This window comes from Polypterus senegalus, chromosome 10 (genome assembly GCF_016835505.1).
Source record: "Polypterus senegalus isolate Bchr_013 chromosome 10, ASM1683550v1, whole genome shotgun sequence".
Lineage (NCBI taxonomy): Eukaryota > Metazoa > Chordata > Cladistia > Polypteriformes > Polypteridae > Polypterus > Polypterus senegalus.
In genome coordinates this window covers 16,209,235-16,235,629 of record NC_053163.1, presented here as the reverse complement: position 1 = coordinate 16,235,629, position 26,395 = coordinate 16,209,235, and the positions used below count along the sequence as shown (strand labels likewise).

General features: G+C 41.5%; 1 protein-coding gene across 1 annotated transcript; it reads right to left on the bottom strand.

Annotated features, from left to right (window-relative positions):
• Positions 1-1,401: 1,401 nt before the first annotated feature.
• LOC120536808 (zinc finger protein 34-like) lies at positions 1,402-24,554 on the bottom strand. The gene is made up of 2 exons (XM_039765304.1): positions 23,866-24,554; positions 1,402-6,879 (listed from the first exon to the last, which is right to left on the bottom strand). The coding sequence occupies exons 1-2, from the start codon at positions 24,500-24,502 to the stop codon at positions 5,801-5,803; spliced, it is 1,716 nt and encodes a 571-aa protein (XP_039621238.1). The 5' UTR covers positions 24,503-24,554; the 3' UTR covers positions 1,402-5,800.
• Positions 24,555-26,395: the final 1,841 nt, after the last annotated feature.

The following is a 26,395-nucleotide window of genomic DNA, read 5'->3' as shown; positions in this document are numbered from 1 at the left end:
ACATGTCAACTCCTCAAAGAAGGTGCATTGCCAAGATTTGAAAGTGGGACTAAGTGCTCCGAGGAAGCAACTCTACCCATGTTTCCCTGCGTAATTCATTAAATTTAAATTATTAAAAATAAAACCCTTACAAATCAACAGCAAAAAAATAAATAAAAATAATAGACATGCATTGGGATGCTATTATTTGGGCAGCTTTCCACTCATTTCTAGAGCTCTTAGGCAGCATGTCAGCCCATTGACGTGTAAACTTTAGGAAACCTCGACGGTTCATTCTGGGTCTTTGGTGCAGTGCGGTTTAAAACGTAACATCACATCCTATATGTCGTAGAACATATTTTGCAAGTCTTTGATCATCCCTTGTATGGCAGAGTTGAAACACATTACCATTTGCAGTTGATCCCTAGGTCTACACTGGTGCAAGAGCATTGGACATTTCACAACATTACGAGAGATCAGTTCAGAGTGTAGTATATGACCACCAAGGGGTTTTGACGTTTGGGTGAATGGATGATAAAGTGAAAAAAAATAATTGAAACAAACCAGCTTCCAAATTCAACTTTGATAAGAGACGTAAACGACTTCTTATTTCAGCAATAGTTTAGGAACAATCATGCACTGCTAAGGGTCAACTAGTTAGAGTAAATGGGGCTGGGGGTGCACTCAAGTGTTGCAGAGATCGAAAAAAAAAATCGACTTTCCATTTGCTTGTGTATTACAATATACTCAGGATTGGCAGCAATGGTCGAAACTTCTCTGCATTCCATTTTAAGTGGGAAGTCAGATATTCCGAGTTCCTAGTCTTGAATTTTCAACTGGAACGACACTCTTAGTTTGGGGTGGCTAGTCTGTCAAGTCCGAGTTTGTCCGCCTTGAGATCATGAGATCAATCCAAAAAGGCGACGTATGGAGTTAACGTTCGTAAAAGCTTAAGTAATTATACTGTTTATTAACACTTCAGTTTACTTGTGCACACAACAGTACCGCCCAACCTCTATCTATGGACGTGATGCTACGAAAAAAATGCATTGTTATTATAGAAAATAAAAAGTTATTATATCCTTGTATTAATATAAGTAGATATGAAAACTTACAAGTATTAAACTTAGTGTAAGCCAGTGTTTCTCAACCTTGAAGTATTTGCGACCCGAGTTTTCATAACGGTTTTAAATTGCGCCCCCCTAACTTTTTTTTTTTTTTTTTTAAAAAGGAGCTCACTAATACCAATTTGTTCTTTTTTAATTAATGATATATCACAGATGCATATTTTATTATACCCACTTAACTTTTATCGACATTTATCTAACTCATTTATTTTTCTAGTATCAGAATGTAGTTTAAGTTAATTTGTTTGGTTTCAATAGATGCATTTGTCATATTTTTGATTCTTGTTTTTTTTTTCCCACATCTTCGCGCCCCCCCACAGGTTGAGAACCACGGGTGTAAGCAATGACACAAATTAGGTATGCCAAGCAAATAGGTAAATAAAGGCACAGGCAGTATTTCTTTTTTTAATTAAAACTTGGCTGAAACTAACAATATCTTATCAACGGATATAACAGAAGGATAGATAGGGACAGCCCGAGATCAGGGGGCACCCTCAAATTAAAAGCTGGCCAGAAAATAAGCGAAGCAAGAGGTGGAGGTCAATCTCAAACCTCAGAGTATATTGGTGGTTCCCATAAGAAAACTTGAAAGGGCCAAGAATAAAATAAGCAGTGAATGAGCTGTCCTGAACGAGGTCATGATGATAAGAAATGATTATATGAACTGTAACTTTTGGCTTGTTCGGGGCTCAGCTCAGTTTGACTTAACTGGGTTGAGTCCATGCGATTGTTTATTGCAAATAAACTAATTACTCTGTTTGCCTATCCTTTGACTCATAGGGCCTTCTTTCAAACTGAGATTCCATGGCGTAATTTTACGCTTCCGCATTATAAACGGCTATTTATTCCAATTGGAGTATAAGGTTTTCCTGGACGCGCCCATATTTGTGTTCCGAATCTCAGCTCGGACATCTGACTTCCGAGGTAAATGGAACACAGCAAAAGTCCACACTGCTAAACCAACACGATCTCCGTCGATGGTAGCAATTCAACATTGTTTACGAAAGTTATCTCCGTACACACACGAACGAATGAAAATTCACATGACGTAGATGTTTGCCTACACTGGGCACATCGGTGGAAAAATCCTTGAAGGGATAGTGCTGGATTATGTGAATTTCCCCTTGGGATTAATAAAGTATATCTATCTATCTAATGCCACCAGTCGCAAGATGTATGGCAAAACCCATAAATTATTTGCCTTTTGCAAACATATGCACATTCAAACTGTATAAAACATAACGTAAATGCATACCGGTAAGCAACACACCAAGCGCCATGGAGAGCAGCTCTTCCAGGTCCACTATGTTGGGATAGGGTTCTCTTCGGTGAAGGGTGACCAACCAGGGAAAGAAACGTAACAAGCATAATCCAATCAGGGAAGGGCTATGCAAATCAAGAGTGCGGTTAGAGTCTGTGGTGAGTTAACAACGAGGCTTCGTTTTCAGAAGAACACAGCTATGGGGAGTGTTTTCAAAACCCCGTTATTGGGTTTGCAAACGCTGGGGTAGTGCCGACGAAAGGTGAAAATGGAAACTACCGTCTGTGTTTTAGTGTGGACGTAGCCTTAAAAGTGGTGATGCCACCAATCCATAGCCAAAGGTAAACCGATAGCAGGAATTGTGACGTTGTCTCAAAAAGCAGGTTGCAGCAACATACCACCCGCTTAGACAATACAGGACATAAATTTAGGACCCCATATTAACAAATTTTTCAGCAGAAGTGTTTCAAGAAATGCTACTTGAGCACCTCATACCTGTTGCTAAATGCTTTTATAATGCCTCACCGTGACTGCTCTCCGATTTAAAGACAAGTCAAAAGTTTTCTTCTCTGCGATTCTTGACTGAGTTTGAGGGCGGTTGTTGGTGTTATAATATTAATCTTGAGATTCTCTACAAAACTAAACTTCCCTATTGGGACAAATAAAGTACTCTGTGTATCTATAAAATCAAGCATGGTGGCAAGTGCTGTTGCCTCACAGATCCGACATAGTGGTTTCGAACACGACTCCCATTCCTTGGCTCTGCTCATCGCTCCTTAGTCTGCCAGGTTTTTCCCTCCTATTTCCGAGGACGTGGGTTTAATTAATTGAAACTCTCAATTAGTTGCGTGTGTATGTCCTGCCTACTGCCCAATACTGTCAAGATAGTAACACTATAGATGACGCACGTTTGAGGATGAAGAAGAAAAACGAAATATAAAACTCAAGTCTCTTATGACAAGTAATGGATTATGAATTGTCAAAATGACACTAGAACCATACAATGCACTGTACATTTTTAAATACAAAAATCACCTGGACATAATGTGCTTTTCGATGTGTGCCTTTGCGGCCACTGGCAGGCATTTAACGGTTTCTGAATAGTGCCGACTGTATGCTTGTCATTCAGTGCTCCTTTTTTTCTCAGCAAAATGTTCAGTGGGGATTCACCTAGCGAAACCACCCGATACATGTTGGATCCTTCAGATTGCATTTTTGACAAGCAACCCATATTTTAAATTGAATATTAATTCTTCCCGCATTTATTCAAGGCCATGTCACTTTACGGGACTTGTCCAGAAATTTTCAGTCTTAGATTTCATCTATAAAATCTCTGCAAGTCGGGAGCAGTTGCGGCACACTCCTGCAGCCGCCAAACACGTAAAGCGACATACGCAGCGCCTCAAGCCAGCTAGTATGCAACTCACCCTAACAAAATAAAAACAGGTTTGATTTTGCCTTAAGTCATCAAGAAGGGGGTCTGTGTGCACGAGTGTTGAACGCTCACCATTAAGTTTGCATGAGAGCCGACAACCAATGAGCGCTCACCATCAAGTGTGCATGAGAGCCGACAACCAATGAACGCTCACCCTTTGAGAGATGACAACCAATGAACGCTCACCCTTTGAGAGATGACAACCAATGAACGCTCACCCTATGCATGAGAGCCGACAACCAATGAACGCTCACTATCAAGTGTGCATAAGAGCTGACAACCAATGAACACTCACCCTTTGAGAGCTGACAACCAATGCACGCTCACCCTTTGATAGTCAACAATCAATGAACGCTCACCGTATGCATGAGAGCCGACAACCAATGAACGCTCACTATCATGTGTGCATAAGAGCTGACAACCAATGAACACTCACCCTTTGAGAGCTGACAACCAATGAACGCTCACCATCAAGTACAATGCAGTTATCAGAAATATGTCTGAGGTTTTATGTTTTACATGCCATGACATAATGGTGGGGGTAGAGATGGCAGAAGAACTTGCCAGACCTGTAAACCCTTTGCATGGGCAACAGCTCCATCGGGCAGTATGTTATTGGTAGTACGAAAAAAAGGGCAAGCATGGAGTACTTCAGAAATGTGAAATTATGCTGGTAAATCATTACAAAGTCATGTAATTTGACATCCCGTGATTTCTAGTCATGTAAATAGACAAACTTGGACAACAAGATCAGGAATGACAGTAGTCAAGTTTGACATCTCTGGACGACTAGAAGTTGTGTGAACTCATTCCAATCTGAAACATTGGCTTTGTCTTAACTGAATTGCAACACGTTTAAACCAAACTGACATATTTATGAAAGATGCAGCATTTGCAGAAGTATTATATGAGCAATGACCGCATTCGTTAAACAGTATGCAGATGAAACAAGGTGTAAGTACGTGAAGTAATACAGAGAAGCTTTCTGCCATGTTCACACATTGAAAGGATATCCTTAGATGTGGACAAGGGCAAAATGCTTAAACTCAGTTTCTGAAATCTTTTTTCGTCCCCCAGAAGGGGGTTGACTTTTACAAAGCTGTTTCCCCACACCTATTTAGCCTCCGACTCTCAAAGGGCTCCTGTAGTTCTTAAAAGGTTACCATTCAATAAAACCCATCAGCTAGTCTATACTAACACAAAATATGAAGCATGTAATTTAAATTCTTGTCGGTTATAAAAGTAAACAAAAGTGCCAATTTCAATTTCATGTTATATGAACAGTCTGGCTTTTCTGTCTTTTGATTTCCACCCAACTGGCAGTCTCCCAGTTATTCTTCCTTTCTCTCAAACTAAACAGAAAACTTTCTTTTTGGACAACTTGGCTGTAGTTTAACGCCTCTCATATTTCAACGCCACCTTTTGCATACATTTACAGTTTATCCAATGCTTTTTTTTTCGTAGCAAAAGAAAAAAAAAAAAAATTGCGAATAGCTTGGCCCGCCTGTAATTGCTTTGTTGCCTTTTGGTTACAACTGAACGTTTCTTCCAGTTAACAGGTCGTCAGGTCCTCATGCTTCCTTAGCTTTTTTTTTTTTTTGCTTATTGAAATGCAGATACAAACTTGTGACTTAAACTGGAGCATCTCTTTCATCAAGTCGGAAATGAAAAAAAAATATAAAATAAACTATCATTTAAATCTGTGATGAGCGTCTCAAGTTCTACTGTAAGGTGAGCTAAGGAGTTGGTGGGGGGGAAAAAAAAGGAGGCAAGAAAAGTTGTCTCACTATCTACAGCAGATGTGATCAAGGTATCCTACTCACGTAAACGAAACCTGCATTGTACAGAGCGGCGATCGTAACTGTACGGTGCTCTACTTATTACTACCTTTTGAAATTCTATGGAGTCAGGTAAGGATTTTAATCCGCCTACAAGTTTTTCTAGATTCAGAACATCAGTATGGTCTCTCCAAGGGCTGACGTCCCCTTTTGGGTCTTTTTATTGGCTTACTGCAATGATGGGAGTGAATCTCTTTTGCCGGCTGTGACTTCTTTGGTGCTGCTTAAGGTCTGCAGCCTGCCTGAAAACTTTTCCGCATTCAGTACATCGGTAGAGTTTCTCCCCTGCGTGAACTTTCTCGTGTTGCTTTAGCTGAGCGGCCTGATTGAAAAACTTTCCACATTCCGTGCATCGGTACAGCTTCTCAGTTACGTGAATTCTCTGGTGCTGCCTCAGATGGCCAGCCTGGTTGAAAACCTTCCCACATTCATCACACGGGAAGCGCTTCTCTCCTGTGTGATTTCTCATGTGTTGCTTTAGTTGCGTAGCCTGGCTGAAACTCTTTCTGCACTCCGCACACTGGTATGGTTTTTCTCCTGTGTGAATCCTCCAGTGCTGCTTAAGAGTTTCAGTTCGACCAAATGTTTTGCCGCACTCAATGCATTCGTAAGGTTTTTCTCCCGTGTGAATTCTCTGATGTCGCTTGAGGTTTTCTGCAAGGCTGAAAGTTTTTCTGCATTCGGGACACTGGAATGGTTTGTCTCCCGTATGGAATCTCTGGTGTCTTTTAAGGTGTGCAATCTGGTTGAAAGCTTTTCCACATACATTACATTGGTTTGTTTTCTTTCCTTTGAGAATCGTCTGAGGGTACTGCAGCTCTGCTTCCGCAATTATTTTCTCGGCAATATGCCTGGCCTTCTCTTCTTCGGCAAGCTCATTTTCAGCTACACCTTCCTGCAGTGGGGAAGACGGACTGCAATGCATGTCCCCCATATTGTATACCATATCATCGCTGCTGTGGGGTTGTCTTTTAATGGTAGAAGAAAACTTGGTTTCAGAAACTTTACCATCAATGTCAATTAACTCCTCTTCCTCTTTACTGCTAATGTACCCCTGCTCTGCACCGTCATCTGAAACGCCATCGAAGTCTTCTTCCTTCTTGAACTGACCAGAAGTCTGCAGAGGCACTCCATCCTCGTTTTTTAAAAAAGCTACGCCCGCTTCTCTCTGTTCATTCGAATTGTTGCGGTCAAAATGAGACATTCCCTCTGCAGCATGGAAGGAGGCTTCGGGTGGCCCTGTGTTAATACAAAACAACAAAACCAAGTTAATCGTGAATGAATGCTGACATATTCAACTCCAAAACAGGCCAGCAAGACTGGTATTAACAAATCACCAACCTAAGACACATGTCCTTGGGGAACAGACCTCAAACTATTGGAGACGTTGTATCTTAAAAAAGAAAAACAAATCACAATACAGAAACAGTTATCAGTCCTTCGACCTCAGCAACATCTGCTTGAATCCATTAGTGTGGGACTTTTTATGGATAATTCTGTTGTCCCCCCCCCACCACCCCACATTCCAAATATGTGCCTGCTAGGTTAACTAGTGACTCTAAACAGACTTTATGTGGGTGTTACAACAGCAAGAATTGGTAGGTAGACAGATATTTTAGCATAGTAGGCAGGATAAGGCAGACAGACAGACATTTTAGCATAGTAGGCAGGATAAGACAGACAGACAGACATTTTAGCATAGTAGGCAGGATAAGACAGACAGAGAGAGATAGACAGAGATATTTTAGCATAGTAGGCAGGATAAGACAGACAGACATTTTAGCATAGCAGGATAGATAGATAATCAACTTTAGTGTAGTAGGTAAGATAGACAGACAGACAGACAGGCCGACCTTCTGAGCAGATCACACTGGTGTTAAGAGTCTGATACCAATTGTTTGGTGGTTCTGTTGACATTGGATAAGTACATTTGTGAAAGTGTAATAAATAACATTTGCAAAATATGAGAAATCAAAACCTGAGAGTTCTTGACTGGAGCAGATTTGCTTTTCAGAAACTCACCGTGTTCCTTAATATGCCTTGTGGTGAGCAATCAGATTTGTGGTTTTTGCTAGTATTCCCCCCCTTGTGAAATATTTTTGCAAATAGCAAATTCTAATGCCATCTGCACAAACGCTAAAGTGAGCCAACACTATAGACATTTTTCTACCCACAAAGTTCTCTTTGCTGGACCATCAGGGGATATGTTTTTTGTAACAGGAATAATTGGTAGTGGGCGGCACGGTGGCACAGAGGGTAGCGCTACTGCTCACAGTAAGGAGACCTGGGTTCGCTTCCCAGGTCCTCCCTGCGTGGAGTTTGCATGTTCTAACAGTGTCTCTGTGGGTTTCCTCCCACAGTCCAAAGACATGCAGGTTAGGTGCATTGGCGATTCTAAATTGTCCCTAGTGTGTGCTTGTGTGTGTCCTGCCCAGGGTTTGTTTCCTGCCTTGCGCTTCTGATTGGCTCCAGCAGACCCTCGTGACCCTGTAGTTAGCATATATCAGGTTGGATAATGGATGGATGGATAATCGGTAGTAAATACTGGCTTATTTCTAATAATTGGTCGATAGCCTATTGCAGCATTGTCTTGCTTTATTAGCTGATACCATCAGTGCATCTCTAATTTTAAAAAGTGTATTTAAACTTGTGACCCACTGGAATTGTGAAATAGTCAATAAAAACTAAGAAAGAATGAAATAATCTGTGAACATTGTTTTTTTGTGTTGGGGATTGAAGATTCTTGGCCTGGACAAAGTAGAAGTCTTAAAGGATGTGCCAAATTTATAGTTTGTTAGTATAAAGAGGGTTATCAAGTGAGTTTTAAAGAAAGATTTGAATAATCTCACTCTTTCTGATATTTTAGAGTGCCTGTTCCCTCATATTACTACTCATCTTAGGTCCTAAAACACATGCCTGTTTATTTATTACAAAGGCAAAAGCAATAAATAAATAAATAAAAAAAATGGTGAGGCGGCCTTTTACTGTAATCCACCAAAAATCTAGAATGCCTTACCAATAAAAGCAAAAATTTCATTTTTTCACAGCACTTCTAACAGATTGGCACTCCTGCCATTGTAAAGAATCTCAAACTGTTCCACACGGTGGTGCAGCAACACGCTGTAATCGACGCATGCGCCTAACCTCCTCTTCCTCCTAATACGTAGATTATAGATTGTATTGCAATATCAAATTTCATAGATTTGTAATCATTATTAACCTCTACTGTTCTCCGTTTTCTTTTTCCAGTGTTCTGCAGTGGCATTTTGCACCGCCACCATTTGATCAAATTACCCTGCAGTTACCGGTGATGTTGAAAGGAAGGTGAACACGAAGTATAAAGGCCAACATGGCACTACTTGAACACTACTTTGCCCATTGATGCTTGGTGGAATTCCAACTGTGGGGGGCCAAGCAGCCATTTGGACTTGGAACTCCTGCGGATTTATTTTCTCCAGTGTGTCTCATCAGCTGGAATTTTTAATTTTTCCATCCTCCCTTGCCATCTGCCCACAGCATTGGACTCATTGTTATAATCAGTAGAGGCTTAAAAAATGAATTTATCCATTTCTCCCATAACTAAGGACTCTGCTTTATCTGTTACGTGTTCATTTATATTAGGTATGGGCATACTGATTTATTGTTTTTGGGATTTATTTATTCATTCATATATTGCAATTATTGCTAATTTATATTTTTATGTAAACGCACTAATAGCTACATGTTTTGTAAGAAAATGTGCTAAAGAATATTCTGGAAATAGGGTTTACAATGACCCTGAGTGGTATTAAGCTGGGATATGAGAAGTTAATGATTATGAGGTAGCATTTTGGATGAAATAAATGTGGATTCATCACTTTAATAAAAGCCTATGCGTGTGGTTTAGAGATATTTATTGATGGACTTGTAAAAGAAACAAAAGCACCTTAATGTGGATACATCAATTTCAGCCATCCATCCATTTTCTAACCCAGTGCTATGAGGAGCTGCTGTGAGGGCAACACTTGGCACAAAGGTCATTGGACAAATTTAGGGTGTCCAATTAAACCCACCTTCAGCGTCTTTAAACTATGGGACTATCTGGACGTAAACAACGTGCAAACATACTTGGAAGGCCAGGAAAGGCACTGCATAAAAACAAGACATTTATTGTTCAGATCATTTACATATTCCAGCCACCACCTATTTTCACTTTCTCGTATAGGAAGTAACTTTTATGATTGATTTTAGGCTGAACCACACTCCAAATTTTATTTATGAAAAGAACAAACAGCCATGAGCAGCTTAATTCATCATCACAGAAGACTAGCTAAAGGCACAGAGTTTAAAACTTGTTCCAAATTCAACTTACAAGTACTACGCTCAATACACACTTTGTGTTATACACATTACTCCTATCACCACTATGTGTGAATGCTACAACAATTTTTTCCAAACCTGTAACTTTGACATCTTCAGAAGCAAAAAAGATATCATTTTCAAATAGTAAGTGCAATTTCAAGTTAGTTTGAAGTGGACTACTGTGAAAATGTCAGATCTGGTACATGTACACAAGACCTGAGAGAGAAGGGACGTGTTATCTGTAAAGGGACGCTACTCCTAACTCCTACAATGGCTGATCCTGCGCTCCAACCTCCAAAGGACATGCGAAAAGACAATTTAACATTGGGGATTATTACACAGTACCAATTACCCACAATGGTATTTCACTTTCCTTTCTGGTTGTTACTCCTGACTTTTCCCAGAAAGGCCAGGTGCTCCAGCAGATCTGTTTTATTTACTGTTTATACCTGCGAGCGTACTTTGCGTAAATCTGGATGATTCCACCAGGTGGCAGTGCGGGATATCATCACGGTGAGAACAGGTCCAGCTTCGCTGTGTTGTGAACTGCCTGAAAACACCTATTAAATTCCGAGGACACCTTCCCACAATCTCTCTGAAAAGGATGGATGTTTAATGATTAAATCCATCAATCCCGGGATGCGCCCATTCCAGCTAGCACTGGGCATGAGGCAGAAACAATCACTAGTCGGGGCATCAGCTCATCGCAAGGTGAACACAAGCACACACACTAGCGTCACCAAATCCCCAAACCTTCATGTCTTTGGAAGGTAACCAGAGCATACTGTGGAAACCCACCAGGAAAATATGCAAACTCCAGGCTTGTAACACAAGAGACAACTCCCTGTGACACAGCAGTGCTACTGCTCCACCACAACATGTGCAATTATTATCAGTTCTAGTGGACACCCATCATAGCAAATGGCAGTGTAAGAATAGGAACAGAAAATGGTGAGAAAAGAATTCAGAAATCAAGAAGAAATACTTCTTGAAAGACGTAGTTGTGAATAGGTGTTTTGCTGGAGATGACAGATAATGAGACGAAAGATCTAATCTCGGAAAGAGCTTGAATTTCAGCTTCACCACCATAAACTGTAGATGTTGCCATGTATTAATAGTACTCGTGACTTGTGATAACTCGACTTGCCCTGGAAAGAATAACAGTAAGAACGTCTCCAAATCTGTCCCAATGTGATGCAACGAAATCTACTGTCATATGTCGTAGTGAGAGTGCATTGCCTTCATCAACCGTTTGTGTCAAGAAATAACTCACTGACAGGAACAGGCAGTTGCCGGATCCCAGAATACAGATGACGTGTACAAAAACCCGTTGACAGAGAAGATACTGTCGTTCATTTTATAACAAAGGCTTAGGAAACAACCGTCGCAGTATAACGAAAATAGCAAGGAGCGAAACCAATGCCAATGGTTGAGAGAGACTACCAGGCGCAGACAAGGCCGAAGTGAAAGGTCACGCGGTCAGGCTAGATATCGGGCGGGGACGTGACACCAATGGGTCATGAGAGAAGAGCGGGGAACATTGTAGTCCGAAGGAGGAATAGGACTCGTGGGGGTGTATGGGAGGCCGCTAGCAGCGTGGGAAAGGGTTTGGAAGATGACGAATAGGAATCGAGAAATGCCGTGTGGGCAGGACTGGGTTTGAAGAGGAAGCAGAATGAACCAGAAGAGAAATATATATAAGAGATTCATTATTTAAATAAAGTTAACAACTTAAATTTAATATACAGCACTTACTTTAATGCAGTTCATCATGAAAACAATATCAAGTATAAATCTAAGGATTCGAAATGTGCAGAGAGTTGGAATATCACAAATTTAATGCGTCCTGTATGCCGATTGCTGCTGTCAGGTCAGAAGGAAGCCCCAGAAGCACAGAGTGATTAACAATTGGGTTGATTTTTAGAGGACGTTTATGATGGTCTACTTCAACGATAATGTAAGCTGCGAGGTTAACGTGGACATTGAGATTAGAGCCAAAATTTCCACTTTAATCACAAAATAGACCTTTTCACCGTGTCCATAATTTTTATCTGTGCTCAAATACGCTGCTGTTAATTCTGATACTGTTGTGAATTTGCAAAACAAGAAAAAACACAACAAAAAGAGAACAGAAGATGGTATGCAAGACCTTTAAAATGCATTGTGTCATTTCAATGGGGAATATGCGACACATGAATATAAAAGCAGCACAAATGCATTTGTATGTCAGCATTTTGCTTCACCACATCGAACCATTCATCAAACATCAACGCACGCACATCGATCACGGAGGATCCTCAAAGATGCCTTTCTGTCACATGTAGATAGTAAACAAAAGTCAGAATGTGACGTCAGTCTTTATCACACTGTGCCCCCAACTTTTTGCTGGTACTGAAACTTTCCAAGGACGTGCTCAGAGCACGCGTGAAAAGAATGCTGGGAGCACGTGGCAGCCATGATGCGTATGTGTTCTGAGCGGGAAGTATAAACGGCCCCTAACTTGTCATCAACTTACCCCGATAAAATCAAACAGGTTTGATGTTGTTTTTAGTCGTAGAGCCCCCCTTTTTTTAAATGCGGGCTCTACGTGCATGAGATTCAACAACCAATGAGCACCAATCCTGAAGTACAATACATAAATACTGCAGTAATGAGGAATACGGAAAAGTGTTTGGGACTTTGTAAACTAAAGAGAAACTAGCCTATCTGATCACTCATGTCTTTATCTATGAAAAATGATGAAAAAAAAAAAAAACAAAACTGAGGGCAAAGATTGCGCCTACCTGTCAACCCTTCATACAGCACCAGCACCATCAGGCAGTATGTTGTTGGCAGTCAGAAAAAAAGGGGAAAGTGTGCGATACTTTGGAAGTGTGAAACTGTCATGGAAAATCAGAATGCAGTTGGGAATATTTGACATCTCTGCTGATTTCTAGTCCTATAAACTGACATACTCAAACGTTGACGAGATCAGCAACTGAAGTCGTCCGTCATCAGCTTTGACAGTCCCTCTCACTAGAAGTCATATAAAAAAAAAAAAAAGAAAATTTACAAATATACAATATGGAATAACTAAAAACAATACATATTTCTCCACCCTGCTTAATCCACTATAGAGTTGCAGGTAGCCTGATCCTATCCAGACAGTATGGGGTGTAAGACAGGAGCCAGCGATGGGCAATGCAATCGTTCAGAGGCCTCTGACACACATCCTCAAGTCCAATTAAGGACATTTCTGTTTAAAAAGCACATGTGGCACATCTTCACAATGGATTCTTTTAGTGATTGAAAGGGATACACACATTTACCAAAAAAGATTAGAAAAAGAGTTTTAAAACTAATTCGTGCCCAAAGCTGTACAACAATTTTTTTTTTTTTTTTATGGATAAGGGAGGTTAGGAGCCCACACTGATACAGTGCATTGCCGCACCCACCACACGACAAACCAACTCAGGATCCAGATTAGGACCCGAGTGCTGCCATGCAACGGGTGATACCTCAGCACCACACCAGTTCAGATCGAGTGGAACAGTGCAAGGTTTTTTTTTTTTATGGTGACTGGAGTGCCAATTCTGCCACCAACCCCCAAGTTTTTCCCTGCAGGTTGGAGGGCCTACATGCAGGGATGGATGCAGATTAACGTCTTACCCAGGACGGAGCAATTGCAGGTTAAGTACTCGCTCAAGAACCAAACAGAGCAGAGTTCCTTTTGGCATTTTTACGGGATTCGAACCGGCAACCTTCCGATTGCCAGTGCAGATCCCTACCGTCAGAGTCACCACTCCGCCGACAAGTTTCTTATGGATAAGAAATAAATTTAAATAGCCCACCCTTCCTATCATATTCATAAAAGTTCAATAAATGTTTCATCTGACTGGACCTACACTAAAAACTGGACATTTAAAATTCTTTACAGACACCACGTGCACACACGAGCTGTCAGAATGCTGCAGCGCCCAAGGCGATTAGTGATGGATTTTACAAAATGTGTAGCATGTGCTCAGTCATCAGAATGGATTAATACTAATAAAGCACTTTTAGGGATAAAATATGCCCAAAGTTTGATCCTCTCAGATTTTCGTGAATACAGGGTTAGCACAATGGAAATACTCAGCAACGCCTTAAAAAGGGGGAACCCAAGAAGATCTAGTTAGTGGGTTACCATTATGTAACCAGATCTAAAACTCATTGCATTAGGGTTTTATTGTAGTCTATATCGTCTTAGTCCCGCGAGACGAGACTATATGCCAAAAGATTGTTTTAAGTCCCGTCCTCCTCTCAACAATTTCCGGTTAACGATCCACACAACCTCTCATTCGTGTGAATGCTTTTGTCAGACACAGTTCCTGCGCTCTCAGCTCTTAATAGATTTTTATGATCAATTTGGCAAATTGGTTCAATGCATATCAATAGACTATGCTGAAACAGTTGGTGGTGATGTTGTGGAAGATGAAAACATCTACTTACAATATCCCGTAGAATATCTACAACCGTTAACAGCACCCGGTCTTCCACCGGCCGAATTGTTGAAAGGAGGATGTATCGTACAGTAATGTTATTGTGTAATTTATGTCTGTGTGATAGACTATGAAATAGGACACGATTAGCTGTATTTCATTCTAACATGTAAAATTTTAACAGCCGACAAGAAAGATCTTCCACGGATAACATTAGACACAAAAGGAGATCTTGATATGCCATTCGTTTAAAACATTTACAGTTTCCCGTTAAAATAGCTTTTGCTATGACAATTAACAAATCACAATGACAAACATTAGAAAAAGTCAGTTTATTAGAGAGAAAGAAAGGATGTTCACTCACGGACAGTTTCACTTTGTGTTGTTAAGATGTAACTCCAAGCATGGAATCAAAATTCAATCCAATATCGACGAAAACATAATTCCAAATATTGTTTTATGTGAAGTTTTACAGTAAAAGTGTACGTTTAAAATGTATTTGCACGTTAATTTCACCAGCCAAACAAAACAAAAACATACAATGCAACGAATACCTCTAACGCAACATGAAACAATTTTCTTTCAATTTATTACTTTTTACTATTGTTAATTACTCACTGTAATGTAAAATGGTTAGATCTATTATGCATACTATATATGCTCCAATAAACAGAGTCTCTTATTGTCGCCGATCTCTAATAAGCGCCGGGTTTCAAAGGGGACACAGCCAAATAGTAGCCAGTCTCTAACAGTAGCTGGGTCTTTTGATATTTTCTACTAGCGTACATTGTAAGCGTCTGTATCTTTATAGACGTGTGTAATACATGTGCATGTCAGCAAAAAGAAGAAGAAGAAGAAGAAAATAGGCAGGCAGTGTGGTATAGTGGTTAAGGCGTTGAACTTCAACCCATGAAGCTGGGGTTCAAACCCCACTATTGACACCGCATGACCCTAAGTAAGTCACCGCACCTGTTTGGGCTCCAATTGCAAAAACAACAAGAAATGTAACCAATTATACCTCAAATGCCATTACGTCCTCTTGGATTAAAAATATCAGTGAAATAAGTAAATGAAAATAATCTGGTTTTAATAAAACTTGTGGCACATTTTACACCAAGGGGCTATACCTATAGTGCACATAACACTCAGTTACTGCTGTAAAGCAAGACATTAAAAAAGTTTGTTTCATTTTTTTGAGTGGTGAGAAAGAATCACAATATAAATTAAAGGAATTTTACCAGAGGCAAATGGTTGGGTGATTGCATGATTCCTTCTCCTGGTTGAAATAATCTGTCTCAATCTTTCAGAAATTGCTCAACTGACATTGATGTGAACATACAGTGTTGAGCTCAGCGGCACAGTCTCATGAGCAGTGTTGGAGGTAACAACATAATCGGAAACTGCAGGTCTGACATTGTGGTCAGCAACACAGGAGTGCCGCAGGGGACTATATTTTCTCCGGTCCCGTTCAGCCAAACATACATCGGACTTCCAATACAACTCTGAGTCCTGCCACGTGCAAACGTTCACGGACGACACTGCTATCATGGACTGCATCAGGAGTGGGCAGGAGGAAGAGCATAGGAATCTAATCAAGGACTTTTAAATGGTGCGACTCAAACCACTTACACCTGAGGCGGCCTTCTGCTGCTATGCACCTAAAATCTGGAATAGCCTGCCGATAGGAATTCGCCAGGCAAATACAGTGGAGCAATTTAAAACACTGCTGAAAACACATTACTTTAACATGGCCTTTTTATAACTTCACTTTAACATAATCCTGATACTCTGTATGTTCAATTCTTCATAATAACTATTCATGGTGGCTCTAAAATCCGTACTGACCCCTACTCTCACTTCTGTTTCTTTTTCCGGTTTCTTTGTGGTGGCGGCCTGCGCCACCACCACCTACTCAAAGCATCATGATGCTCCAACAATGATGGACTGAAAGCCAGAAGTCTACGTGACCATCATCATCAGGTCCTTCCATGAAAATATGATGATTTATGTCAGGTAGAATGCCCAGAGGGGACTGAGCGGTCTCTTGGTCTGGAACCCCTACAGATTTTATTTTTTTCTCCAGCTTTTGGAGTTTTTTTTGTTTTTTCTGTCCACCCTGGCCATCGGACCTTACTCTTATTCTATGTTAATTAATGTTGACTTATGTTTATCTTTTATTGTGTCTTCTATTTCTCTATTCATTTTGTAAAGCACTTTGAGCTACATTTTTTTTGTATGAATATGTGCTATATAAATAAATGTTGATTGATTGATTGATTGGATACACCTGAACACCAGCAAAACCAAGGAGCTGGTGGTGGATTTTAGGAGGACCAGGCCCGTCATGGACCCCGTGATCATCAGAGGTGACTGTGTGCAGAGGGTACAGACCTATAAATACCAGGGAGTGCAGCTGGATGATAAATTGGACTGGACTGCCAATACTGATGCTCTGTGCAAGAAAGGACAGAGCCGACTATACTTCCTTAGAAGGCTGGCATCCTTCAACATCTGCAATAAGATGCTGCAGATGTTCTATCAGATGGTTGTGGTGAGCGCCCTCTTCTATGCGGTGGTGTGCTGGGGAGGCAGCATAAAGAAGAGGGACACCTCACGCCTGGACAAACTTGTGAGGAAGGCACAGAGCTGGACAGTTTGACATCCATGGCAGAGCGACGGGCGCTGAGCAGACTCCTGTCAATCATGGAGAAGCCACTGAAGAGGATCATCTCCAGACAGAGGAGCAGCTTCAGCGACAGACTGCTGTCACCATCCTGCACCACTGACAGACTGAGGAGACCCCACACTATGCGACTCTTCAATTCCACCCAGGGGGGGATAAACGTTAACATTATACAAAGTTATTGTCCATTATACTTGTATTGTTATCACTCTTTAATTTAATATTGTTTTTAATCAGTATGCTTCTGCTGGAGTATGTGAATTTCCCCTTGGGATTAATAAAGTATCTAAAATAATGTGCATTATGTAGACCAATTGCGGTCTGACCCTAAGGGGTATGCGAAAACTAACAAATTCCTAATACAAGAAATTGTATAAGGCGAAATACAGAATAAAACAAATAAAAAACAAACAAACAATTACATTTTCAGGTAACCTAATGCAATACTTATATTGTTGAAGAAAAACTGCCTATGTTATCGTTATCCCAGCAGCACCCGGTATAAAGCAAGAAGTACAGGTACCATATTATTTGCAGGACTCAATCGCACAGCCAAGCAGAAAAGAGTGTGCTGCATACAATCGGTTAGCAGAAACATATTAGTAAAGAGTCAGTTTAGTTTGAATACAGCTGCTTGCTATAGTGAAGTTCAAACAGTGTGATCGGGTGATGCAGCGGCCAGTGTTCATTCTGTGAACCCTCAGTGGTAAAACGAGGTTACTTACTTTACAGCTCATGAGAAACTAAATGCATTTATGAAACACAAGAACATTTTATTCACCTTCCTACTCGTTTTCAGACTCACAGCAGCCAAAAATGACATTTAATTCTTTTTTAGCACAGTTTAATGTCGGAGCATTTTTGTCAAATGAAAACTACAGAAGACTACTTGCGCACATATAAACAGAGGTTGTTAAGAAACCTGTATAGTGCTTACTCTTGCATTATATGTTTTGGTTAGTCACCTTTCTTTTGACACATTTTATTTTATGTATACTATTTTTATTAAAAAAAAAAAAAATCTAGTAAATAAAATACTGTTTCCTGTTATAAAATTGCAATTCACAAAAATCTTTAGTCATGCCACAAAGCTGGGCTAACTAGGCCTCTCCATCCAATGCAACCTTACCCCGAAAACCACATAGAGTCGTGGGAAAAGACAAACTACCTTACAGCAATGAGAAATAAATAAGCAACTTAAACTTTCCAGATATTAAAATGTAGAAACAATACTTCTGTAATGCAACTATAAGTGTCTTACTAAGTAATCGCTGGAAATTGGCAATCCTATTTCACTGTAAACGACACATTTAAGACGCCACACTCTGGGAGGAAAACATGCAGGCTCACATAGACCACCTACTTATATCCACTTAGTGAAATATTCCACCCATAAATGACGTTCTGCATGTGTTGCTCATCCTGTGTAGTTTTTAACCTCATGTTTTCAAGAAGAACGGAGGTAAGGGCTTCTATGGAGACCAAGGCTAAGCAACAGCAAACACTACTTAAAAACAAGTCCACGCAAAAATCTAAAACGTCACATAATCCACACATCAAGCCATTCACTTATATGCTCAAAATTGGAAAAAGGTGTAGATTTTTTTGTTTTGCTGCAATATTGTTAAATAAATACTTCTGCAAAAATTTGAGCACTGCACGGAGAGGAGACGCATTCACGCAAGGATGAGCTCTTGAACTGAAGATAACGACTCTTGACCAAAGAACAAGAGGAAGAGACAGATTTTCAGTTCTAAAGCTTGACGCCATGTAATTGTGTTTCCTATAAAATATATATTTATTGGATGGTTTGCTTCTTTTAATTCCATCCAGGGTGGGCTGTGGGTGGTGCAGGAAGAGGACAAAGTTCTTCTGAAATATAAATTTAGATGATGACACATCGTGGTTAGTTGATGCACATAATACAACTGCTTGCCCATAAACGTTGTTTTAAAACCCTCTCCTCCACCGAATCATGAAAGTGCAAGAAAATGCAGCAAGGCAAAAACACGCCAGACAATCAGGGATACAACTTCTGGGTCTACAGGGCCCAGAGGCCAATGCAATGGCCAGTTAACCACAATGTTGTAGCTTCAGAACCTGCCACAGACTGACTGTCGGACCATAAAGCCAAGGTCACATTACACAACTTCTAACCATGGGGTATTTTACATTTGTTAACTGCGGTTGCACATTGTGTCACCAGACTACGCCATGTCTGTATTACAATTAACAACTGTGTGCCGAAGTTCTAATACAGTCTGTCCGCCTTGCGAGAGCTATTAACATGCTACCTGCCAGAGCCAATATTGTAAGAAGGGTTAACAAGTTATGTGCGAACGTTCCAATTCTGGGCACTTGTTTCTTTTTTACGTTCTGTTGCGGTAAATACGAGATCCCAGAAACATAAGAGAAGCTCGTCTGTCTGAAACACCTATACTCTTTCTTGATGTCGCTGCATTATGTGCACTATACTGGAGACACTGAAGTCTGAGGTATTTGCCAGATTTGGACACCGTGTGATTTCCACCATTTAGGACCACAAAAAAAAAAAAAAAACACATCTGGGTGGTCGTCAATTCAAGACAGATGACGACGTGAAGAAAGCGTTGCGCGAGTGGTTCAGAGGACACGACAAAACCTTTTATTCTGCTGGAATCCCGGCACTTCCAGGCAGGTGGCGAGACACTGAGAAATGACAGCATCAGTTTTGTGAAGGTTCGTTCCACTTTCTAATAAATCCCATTTTCTAACTTTATCTTGACTTTCCCTTGATTTGTTGTTGATGGTTCTTTAATGTACATAGTATAAAATCATAATCATTGTCTTGTCTCGTGTTAAAATATAATCATTGTCTCCCCATATCTCAGTATATGAGACAATCTAGGGAGTCCATTTCTTCTTCTTTCAGCTGCTCCCGTTAGGGGTTGCCACAGCAGATCATCTTCTTCCATATCTTCCTGTCCTCATCATGTTGTTCTGTTACACCCATCACCTGCATGTCCTCTCTCACCCCATCCATAAACCTTCTCTTAGGCCTTCCTCTTTGTCTCTTCCCTGTCAGCTCTATCCTTAATATCCTTCTCCCAATATACCCAGCATCTCTCCTCTGCACATGTCCAAACCAACACAACCTCACCTCTCTGACTTTGTCTCCCAACTGTCCAACTTGAGCTGACCATCTAATGTTCTCATTTCTAATCCTGTCCATCCTCGTCACACCCAATGCAAATCTTAGCATGTTTAACTCTGCCACCTCCAGCTCTGTCGCCTGCTTTCTCGTCAATGCCACCGTCTCCAACCCATATAATATAAAATACCGAGCCTCGCTACCATTCTGTAGCCTCCAGATTTTTATTTATTTATTTTAATTAGAAGCTAAATCTTGTAGTTAAACAAACCTGTTATTTAATTCCATGGTGTGTTAGTGCGCTCATTCTGCCACAACAGAGACTTCCATAACTGTTCATTTTCCTGTATCTAGGAACACCGACATAAAAACAAAAAACTGTTTTGTGGACCTGAGCAGCAAAAACTGGTCACTAATTAAGAAAAGGGTTAGAATGAAAAAGCCGGAAAGAACAGAAATGAGAGGAGTGAAGTGGGCATGTGGAGTGCCACAGAGTGAGAGAGGGAGACACATTGAGTGTTGAGTTAACCACCTCATTACATATGGAGTGAGGATGGAGTGGTGGAAATGAGGCTGAGAACACGTAAAAAATGCTGGTTCTTTAATGGCATTTTATGGTGCTCTATTGGATTGTTTGGTTCCTCTTAGAACTACTGCTTGACAAATCACAGTTTAATTCTGGGGAGGGAGCTTTGTATGTGAAGTTGGTTCTTTGAGCTTTGAGAAACTTCCTAATATAGAGAGGGGAAAAAAAAATGAATTTTTTAACGTATGGTAGGCTACCTAGTAGGACACTAAAACCTGGACTTAGCCTGTGTTACTGTACGGGGTCTATTTAATTGCATTACTTTAATGACATTTCACAGATCTGTATACCATCTATTCATGGTTACTCGCTGTTTGGAGGCTGTTACCAATCTAAATAAATAAAGGATCTTTTTAGAAACTTCATGTGGATGGATTTTTTGGGAACTGAAAAATGGGTTCTCTATGGCATTGCTCTTAAGTACCAGTCTGGCACCTTTATTTTTAAGAGTGTATAGTAGCACTTCAGGACCAGAGTTGGAGACCCCTACTGTAAATACTAGCTTTAAAACATTACCATATACCACACTATCTAGGGATGGTTTCTTCCTTTTGCCAGATGCTACAGACACAGGCTTAAGTCTCTGAATTATGGGGATTAGAAGAAAATACACTGCTCACAAAAATTAAAGAAACACTTTAAAGAAACACATTAGATACATCAGATCTCAATATGAAGTTGGATATCTATACAAATAACGACAGGGTAATGTCTTAGGAACAAAAGGATGCCAAGTCTTTTAATGGAAATAAAAGTTTTCTGCCTACAGAGGGCTCAATTGTGTAGACACCCTAAAATCAGAGTGAAATGAAGATGTGGCAGGCTAGTCCATTTTTTCAAAAACTTAATTTCTGCTACTCAAAATGCTTTTCAGTATCTTGTGTGGCCCCCACGAGCTTGTATGCATGCTTGACAACGTCGGGGCATGCTCCTAATGAGACGACGGATGGTGTCTTGTGGCATTTCCTCCCAGATCTGTATGAGGGCATCCCTGAGCTGTTGTACAGTCTGAGGAGCAACCTGGCGGCGCCTAATGGACCGAAACATAATGTCCCACAGATGTTCTATTGGGTTTAAGTCAGGGGATCGTGAAGGCCATTCAATTCCTTCATCCTCCAGGTACTGCCTGCATACTCTTGCCACATGAGGCCGGGCATTGTCGTGCATTAGTAGGAAACCAGGACCTACTGCACCAGCGTAGGGTCTGACAATGGGTCCAAGGATTTCATCCTGATACCTAATGGCAGTCAAGATGCCGTTGTCTAGCCTGTAGAGGTCTGTGAGTCTGTGAGTCGCTCCATGGATATGCCCACCACCAAACCAGTCATGCTAAACGATGTTACAGGCAGCATAATATTCTCCACGGCTTCTCCTGACCCTTTCACGTCTTTTCCTGACCCTTTCACGTCTTTCACATATACTCAGGGTGAACCTGCTCTCATCTGTGAAAATCACAGGACGCCAGTGGTGGACCTGCCAATTCTGGTATTCTATGGCAAATGCCAATTGAGCTCCCCGGTGCTGTGCAGTGAGCACAGAGCGCAGTAGACATTTGGGCCCTCAGGCAACCCTCATGAAGTCTGTTTCTGATTATTTGGTCAGAGACATTCACACCAGTGGCCTGCTAGAGGTCATTTTGTAGGGCTCTGGCAGTGCTCATCCTGTTCCTCCTTGCCCAAAGGAGCAGATAATGGTCCTGCTGATGGGTTATAGACCTTCTATGGCCCTCTCCAGCTCTCCTAGAATCTCCTCCATGCCATTGAGACTGTGCAGGGAGACACAGCAAACCTTCTGGCAATGACACGTATTGATGTGCCATCCTGGAGAAGTTGGACTACCTGTGCAACCTCTGTAGGGTCCAGGTATCGCCTCATGCTACCAGTAGTGACACTGACTGTAGCCAAATGCAAAACTAGTGAAGAAACAGTCAGAAAAGATGAGGAGGGAAAAATGTCAGTGGCCTCCACCTGTTAAACCATTCCTGTTTTGGGGGTCATCTCATTGTTGCCCCTCTAGTGCATCTGTTGTTAATTTCATTAACACCACAGCAGCTGAAACTGATTAACAACCCCCTCTGCTACTTAACTGACCAGATTAATATCCCATAAGTTTCACTGACTTTATGCTATACTCTGATTAAAAAGTGTTCCTTTAATTCTTTTGAGCAGTAGATTAACTGAGGGATGGACATACGAATGGAACAAAACGTGAACAGTTTGAATCAATCACTACTTCGGACGGGAGTTTTCACCCTTTCCATATGTCTAAAAAATACACAAGTAGCAGGTACAGGCTGAGGGAAAATGAACAATTCAGCAGGTTATACAAGAACTTCGCACGGGGTCTGCTGCTGATTATTTCCCAAATAATACCGCGAGTGTTACTTTGTCTGCGCCCTTTACGGTGGCCCACAATCTATGCAGTTCGTGCACTGGGCTTGATGCCAGTTCCCTGGACCAGAATGCACGACTGTAAACAAGCCCCTCACAAAAACCCAGCACTGAAATCAGAGGGGCATTTAACAGCTAAAATCGAACTTCGAAACAAGAACACTCACCTACCAGGGAAATCGAGAGACATTAAGAAACTGAAACCGAATGCGAACACTAAGATAACAGACCAACTTCACTGGGGAGCAACCTGCTCCCGGATGTAACGCGGCGGGGGGCGATAAAGCGGATCGCTGCGCCACCGTATCCCCTCCCCCACCCCGTGCACTTACACTACCGGGTCACGGTTCAGATTTTTTTTTTTTCCTTCTTTAAAATAACCTCTTAATCAGCTTTATTCTCTTGCGAGGTTTAAGTGTTTCTACCAACCCCTTTATGTTCAATATGAAAACTGCCCCCCACCCAACCTGTCAATCACGATTAGACGAGTCGTAAATAAAGCAGCTTTTGAGGAAACACGTCAAAGTCGCGTGTAGGAAACCGTTTCACCTCTCGATGCTATCAATTTACCTTCCCCGGTCTGCGTTAATTACGATTCAAGGTCGCACGCGCTGGCTTTAAGTGAACTTTAAACTCACCCCGATCTCTAATCCTCCGCCTCCTGGCGCCCATTTTTGTTTCTCCGGGCCCAGGAAATGAATTCGCGGAAGCCGATCTGTATGGATGATGGATTAACCTCAAACTGGCGTTCATTTCGGAGGAGTCGTCCATTACTTGCTCCTGTTTATAGTTCCCGGGCAGCCAGTTCTCCTCTCCGGTTTCGTCGACTTCGTCCCTCGGATTAAACAGAGGATCGCTGCCACTGCTCACGGGAGAGCGAGCGAGGGTCTCGTCGTTGCAGTTTTGGTATTCCCCCATCGGCCCTATTTCACCGCGGTAGGCTTCCAATTGTTGTCTCAAGCTGGCGATTTCCTTTTCGTATCGGGATAACGTAGAATTGCAATCTGCAAATATTTTGTTTACAAAGTCGTCAAATTCGGACAACAAGATCTCCGAGGCCGCCGCCATCACCGCCTCTTCGATTATGAGGGACACGTAGCAATCAAACGCGTCTCCATTTCTCAAATCTTCACTTTCTTGTTCATCTTGAGGAGGCTTTGCACGCTTCAGGACTGCGAGTTTGAAAAGTACAATTCGAGAGGTGGCCTTAGCTGTCCGCCTGATGCTGGGAGTGAGCTGCTCCCTCACAGCACGACAAGAATATTGACCATCCATGTCAGCTAAATTCTCCGACGAGGAGCTCCTCTTTGTATTTTCCTTCTTGTGGGGTAATGGCAGACTGAACGCATTAAATAGTGTGTTACTGCCACCTAGCGGGACTCCAGAGATTGTTGCTCCCCTTGGAAGTGAGAGGGGTTGCTAGCTGTAGCCCTCCGTGCTACTGTGTACAAGTCAGAGTATTGCGAGTTGCGCCGGACACACAAAGCGCTCAGTGGATGGCTAAAATCGGGAGCTTCGTTCAATTCTAAAGCAGTTAAAAAGTACGCTAACAGTCCTCTTCGAGCGATCGTATTATGGCGCAATCGTGGCTTTGCTCCCCTCCCACAGAAATTAGGGACGCTGACCGATAAGTTCGTTGTTGCTGGTGCGGCCGACTATAAGGGCAAACCTCACCTTGGCGCCTGTATCCATCCGCGGGGAGCAAATTCGCTGGAGAAAGGCTTAAGCTGGTAGTACAGCTAACGGGGGGCAGCCCTTTCCACCCGAATCGCAAAATGAGTAAAGTTACGTTTCATTACTGAGAATAAAGCAACGTTGCAATAATAAAATACTAAGAATAAAAATTGACGAATGAATCAACTAGCTGGTAAAGTGTCATGGAACAGTTGTAAACAAATTAGCACGTGCAGTGTTTCATTTTAATCAATAGTTCATTTTGGTAGATTTTGATTTCTTCTTCTCCCTTTTCATCTTTTCCAACCTTTGGGTGGGCTCAATGTGCCTGATCATCCTTCTCCATACACTTTTTTAAAAATAATGTTTTCTTAATGGCACTTTATAGGGCTGTGTGGTTTCTCTTAGAACCATTGGTTTGACAGAGAACCATTTCATTCTGAGACGAGTGCTTAGAACATGAATTGGGTTCCTAATATCTGCACAAAACTGAAACCTGTAATGTATAGTTGGCTACCTAACAGATAGACCTGAACTTAGCCTGAAAGAAGTAATTTTAAAATAAGGAACCCAGTGATGTTTCACAAATATGTAATCATCTCTTCATGGATACAGCGTTTACTAACCCTATTACGGATCTAAATAAAAGACGATTCTCTCTGGATCCTTTATGCTGATGGTTCTCTTTGGCACCTTTATTTTTAAGAGTGCAGCCAGACCCTTTTCCTTCAAATGTGTTCTTTACTCCATTGACCTCTGCTTCATCATCCCTCACCTTTTCTTCTCCTGTACTTCCTATTTCCATATATTTTTTTTTTTGCTCACATTACAGTACATAAGGGCGGCACGGTGGCGCAGTGGTAGCGCTGCTGCCTCGCAGTTAGGAGACCTGGGTTCGCTTCCCGGGTCCTCCCTGCGTGGAGTTTGCATGTTCTCCCCGTGTCTGCATGGGTTTCCTCAACCACAATTCAAAGACATGCAGGTTAGGTGGATTGGTGATTCTAAATTGACCCTAGTGTGTGCTTGGTTTGTGGGTGTGTTTGTGTGTGTCCTGTGGTGGGTTGGCACCCTGCCCAGGATTGGTTCCTGCCTTGTGCCCTGTGTTGGCTGGGATTGGCTCCAGCAGACCCCCGTGACCCTATTCGGATTCAGCGGGTAGGACAATGGATGGATGGATGGATTACAGTACATTGTCTCTCCATATTACATGTTCATACCACTTCAACCTACTTTCCTGTACAACTTTAGATATCTTAGAACCCCAATCCACACACACAGACATGGCCCTGGCTTTGGGTGACTTAGCTACTTAACAGAGAGTTGATCATTCTTTGAACAATGCAGTGCCACAGACGCTGGTTTCTGACTTTGATTTTTTTGCACAACTCAATCCTCATTCAAAGCCATTCTGAATAGCAGATACTAGGGTGTTTAACCTTATTGGTGAAAAGGCCCCTTGCCATGATGGGTCCCTGGGCACATAATCAGAACGCC

Bases quoted from the DNA above. Each gene is read 5' to 3' on its own strand.
- LOC120536808 (XM_039765304.1), bottom strand. From the start codon at position 24,502: ATGGATGGTCAATATTCTTGTCGTGCTGTGAGGGAGCAGCTCACTCCC. The intron at 6,880-23,865 runs GTGAGTTTAAAG...GTATTAACACAG, and splicing joins GCGGAGGATTAGAGATCGGG to GGCCACCCGAAGCCTCCTTC.